The following is a 23,653-nucleotide window of genomic DNA, read 5'->3' as shown; positions in this document are numbered from 1 at the left end:
AGTTGCTGCAGAAGGAACCTAGTGTCCGCGTGTCTTCTTCCCGGCGAGAGGACCACGCGGGCTACAATATATCTAGAATTGTACTAAATAAATAATTCTCATTGATCTTATAAGTGTGTAATTAGCCATAAAAGTACAGCACAACCATGCTACAACCCACAGACACAAAGAAACTGAGAGGTCCCCATGGAGGATATATGAGTCTCACTCGGAAGTGGAAACTAAATAATCGTAGGCGAATGGAGAGAGGGAAGTGGATAAAAGAGGAGATGAGGAAAGTATTCGGGAGGTTTGGGGAGAAGAGTTGGAGAGAGGGCTGTAAGTGAGAACGGAAATCAGCCTGGCAGGGTATCTCTGGCTATTAGCCGAAGGTCTGGGACAGTAGAGGATACAGGAAGAAACTATTGGGGTGACCCTAGCTGAGATTCCTACCAGAGTGGAATATAGAGATTGAATTCAGGTGGCCACTTGCTGTAGCCAAGCAGGGTTTCTAGAGAAGGTATGGGAATATCAGTGCACCCACAAAGCCTTCAACACAGAATTGTCTTGCCTCCATGATGTATAGGTATAAAGATGGAGCAGAGACTGAGGAAACAGCCAGCCAATGACGGCCCCAATTTGAGACCCATCTCATGGGAGAGAGCCAACCCCTGACACATATTAATAATGATACCGTGCTATGTCTGCAGAAAGGGAACTAGCCCATCAGATGCAGAGACCCACTACTAAATATCAGGTGGAGTCCAGATTGTCATGTGAAACCTAGGATCAGAAGGGCTCACAGAGTCTATGACACTAAGCAAGAAGAATGGAGGAGATGGATCTAGACTCCTATACATTTGAAGCAAATATACAGCTTGGTCTTCATGTGCGCCCCTAAACAAGTGGAGTGGGTCTGTCTCTGTCACTATTCCCTGCCATGGGATCTTTTTGCCCTTACTTGGACCTCCTGGTTGGGTTCCAGTGAAAGAGGATGTGCTTGCTTTATGACTTGATACTCCAGAATGGGGTGGTACCCAAGCAGGACTCCCCTCCCAATTCTATGATGATCAAGGGAAGGTGCAATGTGGGGAGGGATTTGTAAGCGTAGGACTGGGAAGAGAGGAGGCAGGGGGCTGTGATTGAGATGCAAAGTGAATAAAAAAGATGAAAAAGGAAAAAAAAGAGGAATGATAACTTTTCTATAAGAGATGCAAAATGTATTAAACTTCTTCATGAAACAGTGTGAAAGAGCAGTGAACTGTAAACATGTACACCTGAAAACTTAGGAAGAGAGGGTTTCATTGCTGCGGCTACCATGTCCATGTATTACAGAACACTTGAGCTTCAGAGACAGGTCTATGAATTACAAATGTAAGTGCTCTTGTGGGTACAGATAGAAGTGGTAGCTGCTGGAAAACTAAAGAATATTTATGTTGAAGTAAAGTTCAAACTAAAAATTAGGCATGAGAGGGACTGTGGAACGAATCAATTGTGAGGAGCACTCGTTTTTTTTCCAGAGCACCCAAGTTTGGGCACCTGGCCACATATCAGGGAACTCACAATTGCCCATATCTCTAGTTTCAAACAACCTGACAGCCTCTTCTGATATCCTATAGACACAGATTCCTAAACATGAATAAACATAAAAATTATTTGTGGGTTTAAAGTGACGTTAAGTTTTGAATTATAATTATAGCATCTCCCCCTTCAATACAAATACTCAATACAAAAATTCAATACAAATGCTCAATACAAAAATTTTAAAGTTAAAGTGAAAATATGATCTGTTGTGACTTATTTATTAATGTCCTATATAATAGTTACATATTTTATTATATTCATAATATTAAAAATTCATAAAAATTAATTACATGATAAATAATATTAACAATATCTTAATTTCATAAACAATGATAAAACTCTGTTCAACATCTACTTTTAACTATTTCATATTTTTAAGAGCTTCCCTAAGAACATGTAAGTTAAAAATTGATTTCATTATGAAACTATGACTTACATTATAATTTTTCATATTCTCCAACACTGTTAAAAAATAGCTGGTAAAATAAATGTTTTGCTTGCATCCCTTTACTTTTCATTTTATTCAGTATAGTATTAATATACAAATTTAATTGTAATGAGATACATTAATAAATGTATTCAACTTTAACAATGTATATACTAAAGTTGGAGAAGTTCAAAGATCTTTTTCTTTGGTATATATTTTAATATATTTATATATATATATATATATAGTATATATATATATATATATAGGTATATATACCTATATATATATATAGTATGTATGTATAATATTGTAAGGTTATCCAGAGAGAAAATTTGCTGTTTGAGGAAAAATAGAGCTTAAATATACCTTGTAGCCCATATTACAGACAATTTTTCTTTTTAATAAATCAATAATAAATAATAAAGAATGACTGAGTTTTCAACCTTGGAAAACACATGTTGTTGTGATCACAGAAGAAATATTAATAAAATAGTCATATGATGAAACTAAGTGAGCTTATTTGATTATACTTATGACAATGGATATGTTTTAGGTGAAAGTGACCATTTTCCTAATAGTGGCAACTAGTTTGTTTAGTGTACAATAGAGAGATGTCTTCTGCTTGCGGTATCTTCAGCTCTGTCAAACATGTTTTGTGTAAAGCTTTCAAACTCTTTTCATGTAAATGCAATTCATTCAAATAATGTTTAAAATACATTTTAAATAAATTCATATATCTATTTATGTGATGTTTTCTTCTGAAAATGGTCTTTTCCAAGCTCACTTCAAAGAATAATGCAAGTTAGCACTAAACTACTTTCAGTTGTACATCATTTTCTAACTCAATTTTCTCCAACAATGAACTTCATTTTATTAAACTTGAAGACATTTCTCTCTTTCTTCATTAACCAAACTTTTTGTCCCTTAGTGATTTTTAACATATTTTCTTCCTCCAAATGACTTCAGGAATTCTATTTCCATATTGAACATGCAAATAAACAATGTCAAAATATTTATGACATTTTGACCCAGGACTTCTGAAGCAAGCATTGTAGAACTCATATAACATATATAATGGTCTTCAGGGAATGTTTATCATACATTCCATAAAAATCTATAAATGACAGCTTCCCTATGTGCTAACAGTTTTGCAACTTTTCAGTGAATCAAAAAATGTCTAATGTGCCTAATATGTAAACAACATACATAGATACAAAGGGAAATTTTCATTCCAAAAGAGATAAATGGAGACATTGTAAGGAAAAAATAGACCAAAGCAAGACAGAAACATAGTGGGAGAAAATATTCAATTCTGAAAGTCCACATTCAAGATCTCAAAATTATGATAAATTACGATAGTTCCCAAGGACTAAGAAGACCCACCTTTCATTGCTCTGTTCTTTGTATCACTACACTTTACTCTCTCTTTCTCTCACTTTGAGAATCTGGATAATGGCTATGAGTAGATTATACTGTCTAGATATTTCTTCTGCCAATTGATTTAAAGTATTTTAAAGCCTCACTGAACTTCTTAGAAGATAAACAGAGAGAAGCCTGATATCCCATCTAAGTTCCCAATAGAGTTCTCTCTGAGAGCTCATAAGTCAGAAAGAACTCTATTATCCACATTTACCTTTGCATTATGAACTATCAAAATTGTCCAATAATGTTCTTTTAAGTTCTGTATACAGCATTTTAGTCTAAAGTTCCAAAAGCAATTCACATTCCTCTCGCAAACCAGTTCCAAAGGCTTACGGACACAGGGAAATGTTTATTATGTCTGTCAGTATTCTTGCTATAAATAAATAGCTAATATGTTATTCTCTTTACTGTTTTAGCCAAATTTTGATGAATTCATGTCTTACTAGTCCTCTATTTACTCTCATGTGATGAGGATCAAGTGAAATAATAGATACTTTTACATGTTTTCTTTATTTCTCCGTTCCAGTCATGGTAAAACAGAATTAAGAGTGTGAAAATCAAAAAACTCCATCGCTGTAAAAATTCTTCTAAGCATATTATTTTATATACCTTGATATAATTAATTACTTCTGCTAAAATACCCTTCAATTAACTTTTTCTGAGATGAGAAATTGGAAAGCATAAGTTTGGTAGAGAAATGAATTTCACACATTCAATCATAATTAAATTGGATATAGAAATAATGGCTCTGGATCGTCTATTTGCCATTCTAAATTGTGAACGGCATCAAGGTAAAAACTCAGCCTTTTCAATTAGTCTTCATATATAGAGACTGCTGTTGCTCCAGAGTTGAAGACACTCTTGTAGAGAGATTAAAATACTACCTATGACTATACATGACTGAGGATGGATTTGAGCCAAATATTTCTGAGTATAGACATTTACTAGTTGTCTGAAACCTCTTTATATTATAAGAAATGATGAATCAATACCAATGTCAAGTTAATTCTCTCATTCTCTATTATTTTTCTTCTGATCCCCTAATTTTACCCTTACGATGAATGTCTTTCTCGGTTGCCATGGGGTTCCTTCTATTTTCTTTACAGATATAATGATAATATTGTCAGGTTTTGCCACGGTCACACTGAGAAAGATTCAGTGAATGTTTTTGTTACTGATTCTATTTATTCTAGTTCAATTTAGAATAATTTTAAGTTTATAAACTCATGCTAAAATTATTTGAAGTTATGATTTCTATATAGATCCCATATATGAGTTAAAGCTTGTCTTTTTTTATCTCAACTCTTACTCCTTTTACAGATATGTGTATGATTGAGTGTTTTTTTATAAATATACATGAAGTAGTTGACTCAAATCCTGTGCAATATCTTTGTCCATAATGAACAATTATGTAGATAGTCAATTTCTACTACTCAGTACTTTCCCAATACTCAAAGCCTAATTGAAGTACATAATATGTGGTAATCCTTCAGTTTTTTCATAAATATTCATCTATTTTTTGGGTGAAGTTGAATGAAATAGCCTTGAAGAGAATTATTCTATATATTAACTTATAAAACAAATACTCATCATTCAGGAGTACGTATAAGCCAGTCATGAGATTTCATGGCAATATCATTAACTAACAGTTTTACTTTACTTGCATTTTGGGATTATCATATATACATGATATATATTATACATAGCTGTTTCTGGAAGTCCTTAAACTAAAGAGGAAAGTTTTGTGCTTTTCCTAATTTTGATTCAAATATAAGACTGGATGTTTGGAAATAGTGAAAACATCATTATCGTCAAATATCATCCTAGTGACTTAGATATTTTCAAAATATAATTTGATCACATTCCAGAAAGCTGTTAGGCAAAGGCCTATCATCAATCCCAGACTTAGACACAAGAAATGTTCTTTCTATTCTTAGAAACAAGATAATTCAGAAGTCAGTGTCTCATGACTGTTTGTATCCCAGTTCCTTAAAATGCATTCCTCGCTTTACATTGTATTATCAAATGCTACAGTCTGACAACCTCAGTAGGAGGGAGTCATTGCTTTTCGCCCAAGTAATCTATTGGCCATGATATATGCATTTGTTTTCATGACACTATAAAAGAAATGTGACCTTTTCTCCTCTCCTGGGTAGTTTGAGCATTCATATATGCTGGTATCTCAGGCTGGAAAAAACCATTCTCCTAACTCAACTCCACATGCAATTACTGGATGAAATCTGCTGTACTAACTGTAAGGCAAAACTATTTCAGTAAAATAGAAAAATTTTAAGCCCTTATCATAACATATGATTATCTAGGCACTTCAATAAACTATAAGAAAATACCTAATGAATACATCACAAATACTATCAGACTACAATATTGTTATAGTAAGTGAGTGAACCATAGACACAGAGTCAAGTAAGGGACACAGTGGTACCCCTTCCATTCTTCTATCCACATGATTTCAGTGTTTTATATTAGTTTACATATTTCGTTATATAATAACCCAGCACAAAAAAACTGTTTTGTTGTTGTTGTGGAGGTAGTTTTGGATTTGTTTCTTGGTTTGTTTTATTTTGTGTATGTCATTTTGAAAGCCAGATTTTAAGTAGAAAACAATTACATGTTATTCTTCGCAAACAAATGGCATCCAGAATGCTCAGTGCCTCCAGCTTCCTCTGAACATAACAAGCACTAGGCATGAACGTGGTACACATAGATAGACACAGGAAAAATAATCACACACACAAAAGTGAAATAAATCTTTTTAAAAACTAAAGATAACCTTTAGTCTTAAATCTTAGTTGTCAGTTATTGGACTAATATATTGATGAATTACAAGGAAATTCCTTAAAGTTAAAGAAACATGAAAGGTGACTTTAACAAAGATGTCTTCCTTCTTCATTATAAAGTTTCACAGGATGATAAAATATTCAAAATGAAGAGCTCACATACCTTCTCCAGACCTTCTTCCTTGAGGCTGATCACATCCAAATCAAAATCTGTCCGTAATCCGTTCGTTTTGTTAAATGTTATTCTGCCTGTGAGACCTTCCCAGTGAGCCTGAGCAGAAACAAGTGCACACAATCAACAAGAAACATTTTCCATGATTACTAGGAGACCAAGTTACTTTCTTTACTTCTCACAAATTATATGGAATCATATTTTAAGAGCATTTTGTCTTGAAATGGGAAGGGTTTAATTTCCTCTTCACTAACTTCCCAACTTTAATCATAAATGTTTAGCTTATATTGTCTGTGTATGTTGCTATGTTTTTCCTTAGATATATTTAATGATTTTGGTTTATATACAGAAGGTCATTTAACAAAGTAAAGGTATTCTAGATGATCAATTGACTATATCATACAGTATTATTCAAAATTATAATTTGTTTTCTAAATTCATAACAGTAATAAAGTTAATACTCTGAAAAAACATGGAATCCACAATAGTCTATTATATTTCTTCAGCTAACAATCTTCCCCTAAAATAAAGTGTTACATTCCCTAAAGAAGACAGAATAATTTCATAATTACTTTGTATCACTTATAATGCCTTTAAAGATATTCTCAGTGAAATATGAGGTAGAATATAATCCCTGCAAGTAATGAGTAAATGGGTACATTTTATTTTAAATAAAAATATTTTCCTATTTTTGTCTGGTAGTTAACAAAATATATATATTTTCCACTCTATAGCAACTGGAAATGGCTTAGAGTAACAATTTACTTGAAAGTTTTAATTGTTGCTACATAAGCATATAACTGAAAAGCTTGAAATAATGCTCACTAGTAGCCCAACAACATGACTCTTAAAAGATTAAGGTCAATTTTTCAGTAGAAAATTTAAATGGATATCATCACTACACTAGTTTTCAGTCACCCTGTTTGCTTCTTTGATACTAGTGTGCAGGCCTTTCAAAACGGTTTTCAGCTACTAAACTTCAAATGAAATAGGAAACATAGCTGTGATCTGTGTCATATTACAATATGTATCCAAAAATTTAAACATGTAATAATTGCTTTAGATAGAAAACAGTTTGTCCAATTCCTTCCAAGTAAAGAAATATTCAGATCATAAGTAAAAAAAAAATTAAAATAATGTAACAACAGATAAAAGAATGAGAAAACATCAGAATATATGTAGAGAATAGCAGAAGGAAACTAGGTAGACAGCAGTAAAAATATAAGAGCCCAAACCAGGCAAGTAATAAAAATTCTCTAACATCCTCAAGTTTAAACTTCCTAGGAACCAAAGCAGAAAAGAAAGAAATGATGGAATTGTAATATGCAGGGTTCATATTTTGGAGTCATATAAGCTGCTTGCGATAAACAGCCTCTCCTGGTATGGAGAACTGAGAAATTTCTTCTGCCGGTCCTCTTAAAGGGAATACTGTGATTTAGTGGACAAAGCTCTCAATTACACCCTACAATAAATACAGTGAGGAATGTCATATAGCTGTTTCTTTCAGGGCTAGCTGACACACATCACAGTCATAATGCTCAAATGTTGAGTTCAGGAAAATCAATTCTTTCACCACAGAGGCCTGTGATCTATGTCCAGAGCTCTGAGAGTGCTGAGTGTTTTAAACAAGAAGTTAATGTAAAATGCGAAGCGACTAACAAAGATCATGTTCTTCACGGAATATCAGTACCCCTAACTGAGTTTGATAAACATTACACAATGAAAATGCATGGAAATTGTTTAACAATATTGTGAGATTTCTATTCATGATCCTATTTGCATTTTTTATTCCATGATAAAATAGATGGCTAACCTTAAGACAATAATGAAAACTCTTTAAGTGTGCCAATGCCTGTGATTGTTTTAATAGCTAAGACAATGGACCACGTAAACTTTCATTCAAGAGGAATGTACTAAGCAAACAAGGGGCTTCCCTTCTTAGGAGGAAGAGAAAATTGGAAAAGAAAAAAAAATGTGTGTGCACATATGCGTAAACGAGTAATTTTCCACTTGTTTTTCCTACTTCAGGCTTGGTCAAAATCAGAAGATAGACAATACATTGTCATAAACATTCCTCCATTACCCAGTGTGTGATACATTTTGTACTTTGTGAATCCATACATTATTTTTATTTCTGTGTTTCAAAGTGATAGGAATTGAATGTGGCCTTCATATATACTCAGCAAGCAGTTTGCCATGGGGCTAGACTCCTGGTTCTGTTACATTCATTTTTGATAGGTAATATAAGTAAAATAATTATACATGTTGTTTCATATAGTTTTGTGGATAAGATAGCTATGTCAAACATATTAATTTTAAATTTATTATAGCCTAAGTGACACTCAAACTAAAAACACATTTTAGTTTATTGTCTAAAATATAATAATTCTTTAGACGTCTACATCTCTACTTAAATAAAATATCAGAAAAACAGATTTTCAAAAATAATTCTAATATCTCAATCAAGCTTTTAACGGGTCATAGGCTTCATTTACTTAGTTCATCATAGACATGTTGATGGATATGAACTTATTTATGACTAAAATAATACTTTTTATTAAATTGTCTCTTTGGGTTGTACTATTTGGCTGTTATCTCTGGAGGCTTGCATATTTCTTAAGAAGAAATGGAAGGGATGTGAATTTGTGAGAGGAGATTTGCAGGTAGTGTGGGAAGGAAAACTGTAGTTAGCATGTATTATATGAAAGAAGAATCTGTTTAGAAATGAAATTTCAGTTAAAAAAATAAAATTGTGTGCTAGAGAACTGCACTGTCCTTATTCAGTCTTTTTTTCCACTTACCTCTTTAATTAGGCTCATGAACCGGGTCCCAAAGCGCCAGGGTTTGTGTCGATTGCATTGCAAGGAGCTGACTGTCATCTGGGGAAACTGTTGCACAGCCACAGACACGACATGTACTGCATCATACATCAGAGCAGCATCAGTCTGGAAGCCAGAGAAAAGACATACATGTTCATAAAGCCACAGCATGCAGAAAATATGGGCTAAGAAGTGCTCTTTATATTAGAGAAAACACAATTTCCTCTACATTTTGTGGTTCTCTAAGATAAGGCACTGTGACCATATTACCACAGCTCTTTTAGAACAGTTGAGTCACATGGCCTTTCTCTCCTAAATCAATACAGACCCTTGTATTGCCTTTTAAGCAGGAAATATATAAAGAAACTTTATTGGTCTTCTCACTTTCTCTTGGTCTATCTTACTCAGTCTCACCACACACACACACACACACACACACACACACACACACACACACCACAAACACACACACACAAGTATGTTGGATGAAACTGTGACATTTAGAATGATTACAAATCTCACATATTATTTATAGAAGTCAACAGTTCTCCTGTGCAGGGGGAAGAAAGAGATTTTTAAAAGAGAGTTACTTTTAAAAGCTTAAGATATAAGCCCAGATCTTGTCTTCAGCTCTATTTTCAAATATCCATTCTCAGTCATGATACATCATCCCACAGCCTGAATCTCAGCATATGTCTTAATCCCTTTTCAAGAACGAAAGTGTAATCTCTTACGCTGTTTTCTTCACTCAAAATTTCCATATCAATAAAAGTTCATTTAGTTTTACAAGTAAAATGAATATGAATTTTACTGTTTGGCACCTGATCAAGTGACCAGCCACTTTGCGAGTCATTGATAAATATAATGTCTATAAAACTCACAACAAACAAGAGGTTCAGTGACTATCAATTGTTCTGTAAACAGGACTCTCTCATCAAGTGTTTAGGATCCATGCCAGAGCTCACACCTACAGGAGAGGGACACCCATGCAGGGCTAGTGGCAGTGATCTTTGAGCCATCTGTTTGGCATGCTTTAGAATAAAAACATCTATTTACTTTTCCCATTCACACAATTAGTGGACTGTGAAATGAATTCCATACCAAATAGGAACCCTGTAGATCATATTGTGTGCCTCAATACAAGATAAAACGAGGAGACTTTAGTTTTCAGTTCAGAAGGATCCTACAAGTATTACTGCAGGAAGTAGAAGATGGCTAGACAGCGCACTGCAGATATCAGCATAGCAGCAATCACTTTGCCCTTTTTAAGTCTTTGAGAAATATAAATTCATATCCACAAACTTTGTTTTATAAATAACAGATGGCTAATTTTACATACTATAATAGCTGCATGGTAGTAACTAGAAGAGTGAATTTGATTCAGTGTGCCAAATATGAACCTGACAATTATACTGTTTGGTTGGATCTGAGTTAACATCTGATGAATTGATCATATATAAGATACTTCTGGTCCTAGGAGTCATTACCAAATTTGAAAAATACATTTTTTTCTGAAACATCATGAAAGCTTAGACCATACACCTGCTGAAGTAGACAAAAATGAAAGCTTTCAGGTATTACTGGCAAGCTAGTTTCACAGCATCATCACAGAAAAACACCTAACAGTATCCATTTTTTCCTAAATTCAAATTCCAATTCCTAAGGTGATGGTCAATGTTGTCAACACGGCTATATTAGGTCTCCTAGGAGGCAGGCTTTCAGGCATTTTGTGAGGGAGGAGGCCGTTTCTAACTGTGAAAGAAAACATATCTCACAGGCTAGCATCCTGAGCTGAATTTTAAAAAAGAAATAGACAAGAGAGGACCACTATTCTCTCTCCTGCATACTGACTGCAGACACAGAAAGGGCCGTCACATTCCTGTTATCTCTTTAGTCTTAAGACCTTGCAACCTTTAGGCAGAACATACTCTTCCTTCCCTAAGTTGCTTTTGTCAAAAATATTGTCAGGACAATCAGAAAAGAAACTAATATACCAGAGTCTCAAAGAAGAGTTAAAATCACAAGGAAGAGTAAATACCATTAATTTTTAGTAGTATTTAAAAATTGGAATTCTATTTATTGGCTCTAATACAATAAAACTAGAAGGTTCAAACAAGAAAAATCTTTGGACACCATACAAATATGGGAGAATTGACTCATTTTGAACAAACAGTGGAGTGTGCTAGATATAAAAAGAATATAAAAATTTCTTAAAACAAATAAAATCGAAACATAAAGACAAAAATGTTGAGTACTACAATGATTATTTAGAGAAATCAATATCTACATTTTAAATACATAAAGTATTTGCATATACAGCTTAATACTGCACCTAGAGGAAATAGACATATGGAAACCAGCCAAACTTTGCATCAGCAGGAAAAATGACAAAATGAATATTAAAGTAGTAGTAAGCAAAATAGAGACCTAGAAAAATCCCAGGCACTTGGAACTGCATTTCCTAAAAACAAACAAACAAACAAACAAACAAACAAAAACCCAACAACAACAACAAAGAAAACATTGTTTCTTTATACGGGTCCAAAAGATAACTAAATGCTGGATGATAGACAGCCTTTCTTGCCTTCATTGCGGTTTTGTTTAAATTAATTTGCATATTGCATGATAATTACTCAAATAATATCTGACTACCTAATGTACCTTGTGTAGATGTATCTGAGTATAGAAGTAATAACCACTCAAAAATTCTCAGAACAAAACATCTTCAACTGCAAAATTTTACCATAAATTAAAAACGAGAATAAAAGACTTCCAAAATCCTAATATGAAGTCAAAACTAACCTGATATCAAAACAAGATAGGGTCAATACCCAACAAAATTGTGAACCAAGATGACTGATGAGCACAGGCAAAGGAATCCTCAAGAAAATATAAGTAATCCAAAGTTTTTAGTGTAAAGACTACACTAGAAATATTAAAGATGAGTGTAGGAATTACATTATCTCAGGCACGGAGTGAAGCATCATGGAAGAGGAAAGCCAGCATTGACCTTTGGCCTCTGCATATACAGGCATGCCTCTGCATGAACATATACATAACACACACACACACACACACACACACACACACACACACACACACACAGACAGACAGACAGACACACACATTTTTTCAACATAATCTAGATGAATTTGCCTCAGGGTTTCAAGTAATTGTAAGGATGGCTGAATGTGCACTGTTCAATAAACAGGATATCCTTCTATAACACACCGACAGAGGAATGACAAAAGTCATGGTCGTAACAGAAACAGAACTCATATGTGATAAAAAAAAATTATCATCATTTATGATCAAAATGCTAAATTACTTAGCTTAGGAGCAACAGAGTTCAAAGTAACAATCTCTATTTATAACATGAGAACAACTCACAACACACTGAATGCTGGACAACTGACAGTGATACCTTAAGAGGCAGCAAGACCAGGATGCCCATTTTTGTCAGTTTTACCCAAGATGATAATAGAAGTAATACCCAGAGCAATTATGCAAGACAGTGAAATAAATTGTATCTAAATTGGAAAGAGAAAAGAGGAAAATTGTCTCGATTTACAGATGACATAATCTTATGTATAGAAACACCACACACATCATTAAAACACTATTAGAATTAATAAACTAATTCAGCAGAGCAGCAGGGTATAAAAACAACATCAAAATCAATTGCAGTGCAATATACCAATGGTAAGTTATCTGAGTTAGGATTCAGCAAAGCAGTCCTTTAAAACAGCCACAAAAAGAAAATAAAATGCATACAATTATATTTATGCAACCAGGAAAGATGTCTACAATACAGCTAAAACACATGCTGGAATATGTCAAAAAAAAAAAAACCAAAAAACAAAAAACAAACAAAAAAATGAATGGAAGCACACCTGTCTTCATACACTAGAAGAGTTAACAGTGCTCAAATGCCTATATCACCTAAAGTGAATGAGAGAATCCCTATCAAAATATCAATGCCTTTCTTCAGAGAACAAAACAAGTAAACACTAAGATATGTATGAAACTAGAAAAGACCCTGAATTACCAAACAGTTTAGGTCAAAAGAATACAGTTAGAGGTCTTAAACAATAAAAATGGCATGATACTGACATAAAAAAACAACCATAACCACAAATGGAAAGAAATAGAAGAGGAAAGTGAGACATTTGCAGTTAACTCAGTTTTTTTTCCTCTTTCTGTTTTGTTCTTTTTTTCTTTGATCCTTTTTTACAGTGCAGTCTTCATCCACCTCTGGTTTGCCCTCCCCCAACTGCTGCTCATCCCATACCTCCTCCTCCACTCCCATCTCTGAGAGAATGTCCCCACTGTACCTCTAACCCTACTAGACCCCACACTCCCTGGGGCCTCAAGTCACTCAAGGGTTAGGTGCATCTTCTCTCACTGAGTTTTAAAAGTTAGAACTATGGGCAATGAAGAAAGGATAAACACTTCAACAAATGTCCCTAGCAAACTGGATAGTCATTCATCAGGTGAAAATGGAAGACCTCCCCTCACTGGTCACAACATTAAATTACTAAAAGAATCAGTATGCTAATTCCATTTGAACGAATAACATTAAAAGAAGAGACAAAAGTAAAAATGCATAAATGGAATTATATAAAACTAAAAAAAAAAAATTTGCTCATTGAAGAAAACTAACAAAATAACACTTCCTTAAGGCAAGGGAAACAATGCCCTGTAGATAGGAAGAAGAGAATAGCCAGCTATGGATCTGAAAGGAAATTCTTAAAACTCTGTGTGTATGCATGTGTGTGTGTTTTTGTGTGTGTGTGTGTGTGTGTGTGTGTGTGTGTGTGTGTGTGTGTGTGTTGGGATGGGGATGGGGGAGGTAGCTAGCAACACTGTTTAAAGCTTGGTGATAGGCCTAAGTAGATATCTGTATAAGAACTATAGATCTACTTAGATCTACATGAGTCCTCAATAGGTACCTCAAACATTTTGGAATTTCCTTAATTATCAGATGAACAAAAATCAGAGTAACAATGGCAAGTCACCATTTACAGTAAGAACAGATACTCTCTAAAATAAAATGTAAAGTGTTCTGGCAAAAATATTGGGAAAGTAAAAATCTTACACACTGTTAGTGACATTTACATTTGCCTAATACTGTGAAGCACAGAAGAGAGTTGCACAAAGGTTAAAAAAAGAGCCATGATTTGATCCAGCAATCATTAATATTTTGGGAGTTCTGATGAGAACTAAACACTTATGACTCTGTTAGTCTTTGAAATTAACCCTCTGACGTAGAACTAAAATTAATTACAATTTTCATTATATGTCATATCAACTCTAAAGAGCACTTCCAAGTTAAAAAATATAGTTTTTAAAATTATACAATTGAACATGTAAACTACTTTCTTACTAAACTATTTATTTATTAAATTCAGATGATTTAGTTAGAAAAATTCAGAATTCCTTCTGCCCTAAACATTTAAGTACAATTATATAGTTGTATACAAGTATGTATGGTAGTCATGCCATTTGAAAAGTAAAACAACTTGTATGAACTGGATTCATACCAGAAGAAGGAAGTACCATTAGAATATTCTTTATTTCAGAAGAAATGTCTATTAGGAAATTAAATATTAAGCCTATTAGGTCGAAGGAGGGGCCCATGATTCACTGATAGTTCAAGCATCTATCAACTAGAATGGGAACTATCCTGAGCACCTAACTTAGACTAAATTTGACTTTAAAGCTTTAAAATTATTTCAAATTTCTAAAATACAAAGAATATGATTCCAAAATATATCTTTCAACCCTTTAAAGCTGTGCAATGTGGCAATTGGTCTAGGCACCAATACATGAGCATAGCAGAATATTATTAGTAATTGTTTCCTTGAATATTTTATGCTGGTTTGATTCTACGCTGAGTCTCTGGGCTATCCAGCCTCTGGTTCCTGGCTGTGCATGTGGTGCCAGGTCTGCATTTCCACTCATGGCACGGGCCTCAAGTTGGACCAGTCACTGGTTGACTACTTCCACAAGATCTGTGCCACCATTTCATCCACACACCTTGGAGTCAGGACAGATTGTAGGTCGAAAGTTTTGTGGTTGGGTTGATGTCCCAGTCCCACTACTGCAAGCCTTGCCTGGTTATTGAAGATGGCCAGTTCAGGTTATGAATACTCCACTGTTAGGAGTCTTTTCTAGGGTCAATCTGGAAGATTCTATAGAGTTTCAACTGTACTACTTTTACACATTGCACTCCAAATGCTCCCAATTTCAGTCACTGTTCTTAGTGGATCTCCCTCTGCATACCCTCTGCCTGATCACTCCTTTTACTATTCTTACTATCACCATCCACTCACTCTTGCAGAACTCCTAACAGTGGGTGTGGCATTGTCTCTGAAACGATTGCCTCCTTTTTGGACCTTTCTCATCTTATTGGTTGGCCTCATCCAGCTTTGATATGAGGGTTTTTATCTAGCCTTATTTTAACTTGTTATGTTGTGTTTAGTTGATATCCCTGGGAGACCAAACCCCCTTCCCGTACCCATGAAGGGAACCAGAGGAGAAGATCTTGGAGGTTGGGGGAGGACTGAGAAGAATAGATGGAATAGAAATTGCAGTTGAGAATGTTGAGGACAAGAATAAAAGGGAAAAAGTGCCACATGATCTAAAACATTTCAATTCACTGCAGATAACTTTTCAACCTGAGTGTTTTGGAATGATCATAATATATCCTTGCAAAACACATCAACATGAGATCATTTCAATATTTCCTTTTTGTCAAGTGATAAAATGGGGGGTATGGAACCATTAGATCTCAAGCAATTAAATTCCAAAGCTTCGACTATTCTTTGTGGTCACCACCAAGGCAATACGTAGTGGCTCTTTGCTGAAAAACCAAGAGCTATTTCCAGGAAGTAGTTTCTATCTTCTGAGTTATCTTTTGCTCATTTCAATAAAATCCAACTGCATCAAAGGTCTCAAAAGCATAATGTTCTCAATACTTACTCATATTTCAAACATATGCTTACATAAGACATAATAAAGAATGTTCTGAATATCTAAAATATTTGTTTAGACAGATTTTGTTTATGGAAAGACTGTTTTACTAAGCAGCAAATTCCAGATAGGTCTATATTTGATCTATAAGGTTTTTCATGTTCTGGTTGTAACCATACTAAATCTTCTAAAGTTCTGAAAACAAACACTGTAAGATAGTTATCTTCCTCCAAAATTAAACCACATATTGGCTATGTATAAATGATGAAATTAAGACAAAAAAAAACATTTTGATATAATACATAGAAGAAAACACAGAAAAAAGGTCTAAATTATACCAAAGAATCCTTTTGCAAAATTCATCAAAATATATTTACTTCTGATGGGCTGTGGCAATTTTAAATAAAACTGTGCCCTAGAAATAATGGGCTTAGAATATCCCTATTAAACTTTAACTGACAAAAAGTAGGTCAGGGTCAGGTGGCATATACCTTTAATGACAGCACTCAAGAGGCAAAGGCAAAGACAGAGACAGACTTTTAAAAGTTCCAGGCCAGCCTGTTCTACAAGATAAGTTCCAAGGCAGACAAGGCTATATTAAAAACCTTTATCAAGTAAATATATAAATGACAACATCACCCACAAAACCGAGGCATAGTGGTTTTTAAAGATTTTTTTAATAATTCTTAAAACTTAGAGTTGGATAAAAATGGCTCTGTGTGTGTGTGTGTGTGTGTGTGTGTTTTCCCATTAATGCTCTTGGTTTGGACTAAAATTTCACAATGTATTGAAAGTCCTTTGGATATACTTGAATTATTCTATTGCTTTTAGTTTACTTTCTGGACCATACTCAGCACACCAACATTGTAGTGCCACACATATGCTGCCTTGTATATAGTAAGTGTGTAATCACATTTCTAAGAATAAATACATAAGTTCTGCCAAAGCATTTGCTTTAGCAGTAAGAGAAATAGGTCTTGGGGAACGCTGAATAACAATCACACTCTGCCACTTCTGTAGAATACATGACCTCCCAAAGGTACCTTGAACCAAATCTGCCAGCAACTCCAGCCTGGGAGGAATTTGAGTGCAGCCTCTGTCCCAGTTCCAAATGAATTTATAGTAACAGTTCTGTGAACACATTTATCTTTCCATTAAATAAGTGTAGGCAGGTCCCCTCTGAGATCTGAAGCTAGCTGGCAGGTGGCAGATCCATTCTGGAACTCCTACGTTTCAGATTTTGCTCATTTCTGAACTCCCATCTAAGGTACAATGCACAACACAAAGAGCTGCTTGGTCCAGTAAATGCAAGATAAGTTTACAGATTCTGACTCACTGACTTGGCCTCTTAACTGAAACAAATAATCAAAATGTAAAGTAATACCTTTTGCTTTGTTGCCTCGTGTTTAATGAAACTTTTAAAAGAAAAGCCTTTGCCAACCACTGATCTTGGGTAAAAATTAACTCCTTTAAAAACTCAATAGTTGCAATTAAGAAGTAAGTGTATGTGTTATTCTTTCAACTAGAAGATATTATGATGGATAAAGAGAAGGGTATTGGCACTGGATTTTTCTGTGCAGAGTCAGCAGCATTTGAAATGGGTCTGAGAATATGTACCCCTTTGATGACGGAAGGGTGCACACAGGAAGGGTAAACTGGTGCTCTCAGCTGGCACACTATGCCCAGGCCTCTGTCCTTCACAATGCTAGTACATGACGCCTGATAACTGAAGTGAATGATGAGATCTGCCCTCAGAACCAATCAGGAACCAATTGTGAAACAATTCTCCAATAACTCTGCAGCTGCCATTGTGTGTGCTCTGCTGCCAGCTCTTTGTCCCACTCTGAAAAAAGAGTTCTTTACCAGCAGCTGTGTAGTCCGTATGGGCGGCATGAGGTAAGACATTAAAGTTGTTTGCATAATTCCTGGCACATGGTGTATAGCAGGTGCTGTCAAATAGTGTTGATGATTGACAGAAGACTGGTAATCTCTTAAAGGTGGACAGGATCCCAAATCAGGAGCCTGTTTGAAAAGTACAAGGTTGCAACTATTCTGCATATGTCATAGGCCTAAATGGAGGATAGGGCATATTCTGTTCAAGAGAGAAAAAATAGAGTGTGAACAGGTAAGAACAGGAGGGCATTTTCATTGAAACTTTGTTTCTATAAAATGAAATATATCCCTGATGGTATAATTCAACTGAAATTATAGCTAAAAAAATCATAAAACCTGTGATTTATGGTCAAATTTAGAAATTATGAATAAAGATACACAGTAAATAATTATTCTGCCTGATAATCATATATATATATAAATATATACAGTAGCAAATAGTAATATATATAGTAATATGTATTACTACATATTAATCTTAAGCATCACTGTTGGGAAGATAACTTCATACCAGCAATGCAACCCTAGTCAGGTGTGACTCAGTATATTTTTGTCCAACAGAGAATCAATTAGGTTGACTAAAGGTGTCTGCTCTGGTTTTAGTTCTTATGCTGTGGTAAAACCTTTGGAAAAGCAATTCAATTTACAAAGGGTTTATTCATTTTACAATTTCAGGTGGCAACCATATTTTCAGGAAGGACACAAAGGTAGGTACCGGAGACCATTGGTCATACTACACCCATAGCCCTGTGTCTACTTAACAATCTTTCATATCAACATTTTATAATCATTTGGAAATTAGGACATGCTGTTTATTTTTCTCCTTCCACATCTATACACAAGTTTTTTCTATTCTGTCATCAACAACAAAATCTGTTCATCTCTGTGTTGCAGTGTTTTAACTTTTCTGTTTTGAGCACGAGTGAACATCTTGTCCACATTAAAACCTGTCTATCCCTGGATACTCAGAGAGATAGTAATGCATGTCTTTTACTACCAAAGTGAGATTCTATATTCCGGTGCCTTACCTCCTCTCACACACTTTTATATTATAACTATACTTCATGGTTTTGACCTAACCAATGATACAAATATGTGGAATTAAAGTATATTCCACTGGTTATTTTTTTTTAAATGACCATTGAAAACAACTTGGGTATCCATGAGGTTTCAAAGAGACAAGAGTCAATGTAAGAACACATTACAATGAAAAGAGGGAAATAATAGGACAGGTAAGGTCTCATGGCCAAATTGATGAGTAAAAAAGGAAAACTCAGATTCAGGCAAGCTCTGATAATCATTTGAAATGGATACGCCTGCATCGTAGTGCTTTTGAGCACTGGTAGCAACTGATCCATCTATTTGTTGCTCCCATGATTTTACATATTTGAGTAACTCTCTAAACCAGCACCTTCTTATTCAAACTACAAGCAGAAAAAAAAGTAAATTCTATCTTGTTCTGATTAATTGATAAAATACAGACTAAAATATGATTTCAATTAGTTGAATAATAATTAGGATTTAATATGTAAGTATATAATATATGAATAATATACAAATAAATATATATGAGTAGGATATGCATATAATGAAAAAAAAGGCATTTCATGACCCTTTATGGTTGTACATTTTGGAGGTTTCATTCTCTCTAAAACGTGTTGAATGCCATAAACATTAACAGGACACAAGATTATTTTAGAGAGCTTTTAGAGTTATATAAGTAATGAAAGGCAGTGCATGAGATTTAAACTTAGAATCATTAATTTTTGAATATGGTACATCTGAATTTTTTCTAAGAATTGCTATTAGTATTGTAAAGATAATTTCTTCTGTCCTATATTTAAATGTACAGTTCAGAAGCAGACGATCTTTCTGTTGTTTTTGATTTGCCATAATTATAGATATACTTAAACATTTATGTATGGATTCCAAACTATTTAGATGTTTTTCAAATACCATGTGGGACACTCTTCATTTTAAGTTAAAAATGATTAAGAGACAGCCGCAAAGCAGGTTACAAAATGCCACCAGATTTTCAATTAAAGATACCATTAAACTAATGTAATTATTTTTTACCTAATTAAATCTCTTCCTACTAAAAGAAGTCCATTGAGATATCTTTTTCTCTTGTAAATTGTTCCATGAAGCTCTTACCAATGTCTACAAACCATAAAATATCGATGGTATTGTTAATGAACTCTCCCGCAACAATACTGTACTCTTAATCATTTAGATGCTGTTAAATCTTGTCTGATATTTACTACATTTGGAACTGCTATTGATCTTGAGAAGAATCAATATTGAGGGGAAGTATTTCTGCACTACGTACTGGCCTCCAATACATTTAATTATCTTTATATTTGCAGCTCAGATTACCTTTTTGCACTTAATAAATGTATATTAATAAATATTGTGTCTACTTTATGTTTTTAATATGAATGATGATTGATTTTTTTGTGTTAATAGATTATGATTCTTTATAAGTTGACGTCTGGGAATATCCAACAACCAAAATAAATCAGTCACATGCGTGCATATTCTTTTTTTTTTGTTGTTAGATATTTTCTTTATTTACATTTCAAATGTTCTCCCCTTTTTTAGTTTCTTCGCTGGAAAAAACCCTTGTTACCTCTCCCCACTCCCTCCTCACCAACCCACACTCCCTGCTTCCTGGCCCTGGCATTCCCCTACACTGGGGCATAAAGCCTTCACAGGACCAAGGGCCTCTACTCCCACTGATGACAGCTAGGCCATCCTCTGCGACATATGCAGCTGGAGCCATGAGTCCCACCATGCTCTTTGGTTGGTAGTTTAGACCCTGGGAGCTCTGGAGGTACTGGTTAGTTCATATTGTTGTTCCTCCTATGGGGCTGCAAACCCCTTCAGCTCCTTGAGTCCTTTTTCTGGCTCCTACATTGGGGACCTTGTGCTCAGTCCAATGTAGGGTTGTGAGCTTCCTTCACTGGGGACCCTGTACTCAGTTCGATGGATGGCTGTGAGCCTCTACATCTGTGTTAGTCAGGTACTGTCAGAGCTTCTCAGGAGATAGCTATATTTAGGCTGGCTTGCCCTTCCTTCAGTCCCTGCTCCATAGTTCATACTCTTAAAGCATGAAAATACTAATTCTAACTATCATCCATGGGTGATAACATAAAGTCTCCAATATAGCTTATTCATAGCAAAGCTAAAATTATGATAAGAACCTATTCAAAGTATATTTTTGAACAAAGTTATATATAAAAAATAATACTACCTTACATGCTTTCTTCTACCTACTGTTTTGTTTATTATTTGCTTATTTCTCTATAAAGCAACTTCTCATGAAAATGAAAAATAAAAGTTTTATGTAATCATCTTATGGAATATGGCCTAATAACTTTTAAATCTCGTTTTGTCTGTAAATATTTTCATCTTTCAAAAAAGTGGCCTTCCTCAAAGTAGTTGCCAGGTAGTCAGATATTTATCAGTAGATCATGATGAAACTTATTAATCGATAGAATTGAGTATGTTAACAATGAATAATGTCAGTTTAAATTATACAAAGACTTTCACAGAAGAGTGACAGAGATGTACCTCAGTGGTTGAGGAATTACCTAGAGAATGTGAGAACCTCAGTCAGTACATATTTTGAAATTATGCTGATTCATTATTGCTTTAATGCCACAGGGAAATGTCTTGGGCTTGCTTATTCTAAGTCCACATCAATACTTTACTATATTTAATAACTATTCTCCATTGTCTCTATAGGCTTCCTTGACTGTTTGATTCGCCATCACAAGACACATGTTTTTAGTGTGTTGTTGACAGCAAATATGACAATCTACTTCATGAAAACTGAGACACCAAAGATGGTTTAGTACATGCCTCCAAAAAAACTGTTCTTCATATGACATAAAATAAAAGTTAAAATAGGGAATATCTAATTTCGTTTAGACTGATATCTATCAGAGTTGAAGAATAGTTGTTTGGAAGACTTATCTTTTAACATCTTTAACTTCAGAAAATAAATGCAATAAAAAAATTAATAAAGCTAAATTTGGAAAGACTTACTGAGTTAGGTTAAAAAGTTAATCCATAATTTTCACTAATGTTAATAAAGATTGCATTGACTTATTTACATATTATAATCTATGATTTTAGTATCTTTAGATAAATGAACAAAATTTTCATGCTTTCTCACTGAGATCATTAAGAAAAAAATCATATATGACCAAATAAAAACTAACATGCCACAATGTTTTTTATGCAAAAATATAACAAAATGGCAATAATCATTAATATTTAGTATTTAGCTCTTGATATTCATTCACTTGAGTTTTATACTTGCTTGGGAGCAATATAAATATCAAACCAAAAAAGAAAATTATTTCATTCCAGCTATTTTTATACAATATCTTATGCTAATGGAAAAATTAGCTTGAAGTAAATAAAGAGCAGGAGGTCATAGAACTTTACTTGGTAGGAAAAAATGAATAATGCCATAAATCTAAGCTGCTTGGTTTCCTAACTGAACAGCAACAGCCATAGTAAAAAGAATTATAACCTTGCTAAATCTAAGGAGAACCATAACACAAAACTTTGTACAGAGAATTAAGCCACAAGAGGAATGGTAGAGAAATGCTATCAGAGTCATGAGAATCCACCCCCAACACAACCACAAGAAACTGGTTTAAAAAGGAAGTCAAATAAAAATAGATGACTACATAAGATGTACTTGTGAAACAAAGAAATTTGAAAAATCTCTTAGAATAATTTTTAAAATTATGCAGAACATATTCATCTTTATCTAGCCATCTCTACAGCTTGAAGTACAGAGGGTCAGGAAAATTAATAGAAATATGTAGCAGTGGTGATGTGGGGAACTGGGGGCATTCACTAGAAAGTTCCAGATACCAGGGAAGCAAGGGGTTCCCAGGACCCAACAGGGATGACATTAGCCAAAATACTCAACAAAGGGGAGGGAGAACCTGTAGAGAACACCTCCAGTGGATAGGCATGGCCTCCCATTTGAGATATGGGGCCACACCCCATTTCAAAATTTTTCATATTTACTTATTTATTATTAGATATTTTCTTTATTTACGTTTTAAGTGTTATCCCCCATTCTGGTTTCCGCTCCAAGAACCCCCTATCCTTTCCTTCCTCCCCCCGCTCACCAACCCACCCATTCCTGATTAATTGTTCCTACGTAAAAGAAATGCAGGGACAAAAAATACAGCAGAGACTGAAGAAAAGGCCACCTAGAGATTGCTCCACTAGAGATCCATTCCATCTGCAGAAACCAAATCCTGACACAATTGCTGATACCAAGAAGTGCTTGCTGACAGGAGTCTGGTCTAGCTGTCCACTGAGAGGCTATGCCAGCACCTGACTAATACAGATGCAAATACTCACAACCAACCATCAGACTGAACATTGGGACCCCAATGGAAGACTTAGGGGAAGGAATGAAGGGGCTGAAGGAAATTGCAACTCCATAGGAAGAACTATAACGCCCTTTCTACTCAGAGCTCCCAGGGATTAACCACCAAGCAAAAAGTATACATGGCTCCAGCTACATATGTAGCAGAGTATTGGAAAC

The 23,653-nt window shown here is 34.5% G+C and overlaps 1 protein-coding gene across 6 annotated transcripts in view; it reads right to left on the bottom strand.

Annotated features, from left to right (window-relative positions):
- The window catches only part of Grik2 (glutamate ionotropic receptor kainate type subunit 2), a 626,777-nt gene that overhangs the window by 269,063 nt on the left and 334,061 nt on the right, over nt 1–23,653 (bottom strand). For all 6 annotated transcript variants that reach the window (XM_031346615.1, XM_031346617.1, XM_031346618.1 and 3 more), the window contains 2 exons: nt 9,187–9,330; nt 6,377–6,484 (listed from right to left, as the gene is read on the bottom strand). In XM_031346615.1, coding sequence (XP_031202475.1) covers nt 6,377–6,484; nt 9,187–9,330 — 252 coding nt within the window. The remainder of the gene's footprint in view (nt 1–6,376; nt 6,485–9,186; nt 9,331–23,653) is intronic.

The sequence above is a fragment of the Mastomys coucha genome, unplaced genomic scaffold (genome assembly GCF_008632895.1).
Source record: "Mastomys coucha isolate ucsf_1 unplaced genomic scaffold, UCSF_Mcou_1 pScaffold3, whole genome shotgun sequence".
NCBI lineage: Eukaryota > Metazoa > Chordata > Mammalia > Rodentia > Muridae > Mastomys > Mastomys coucha.
This window is presented reverse-complemented; position numbering and strand designations above follow the sequence as displayed.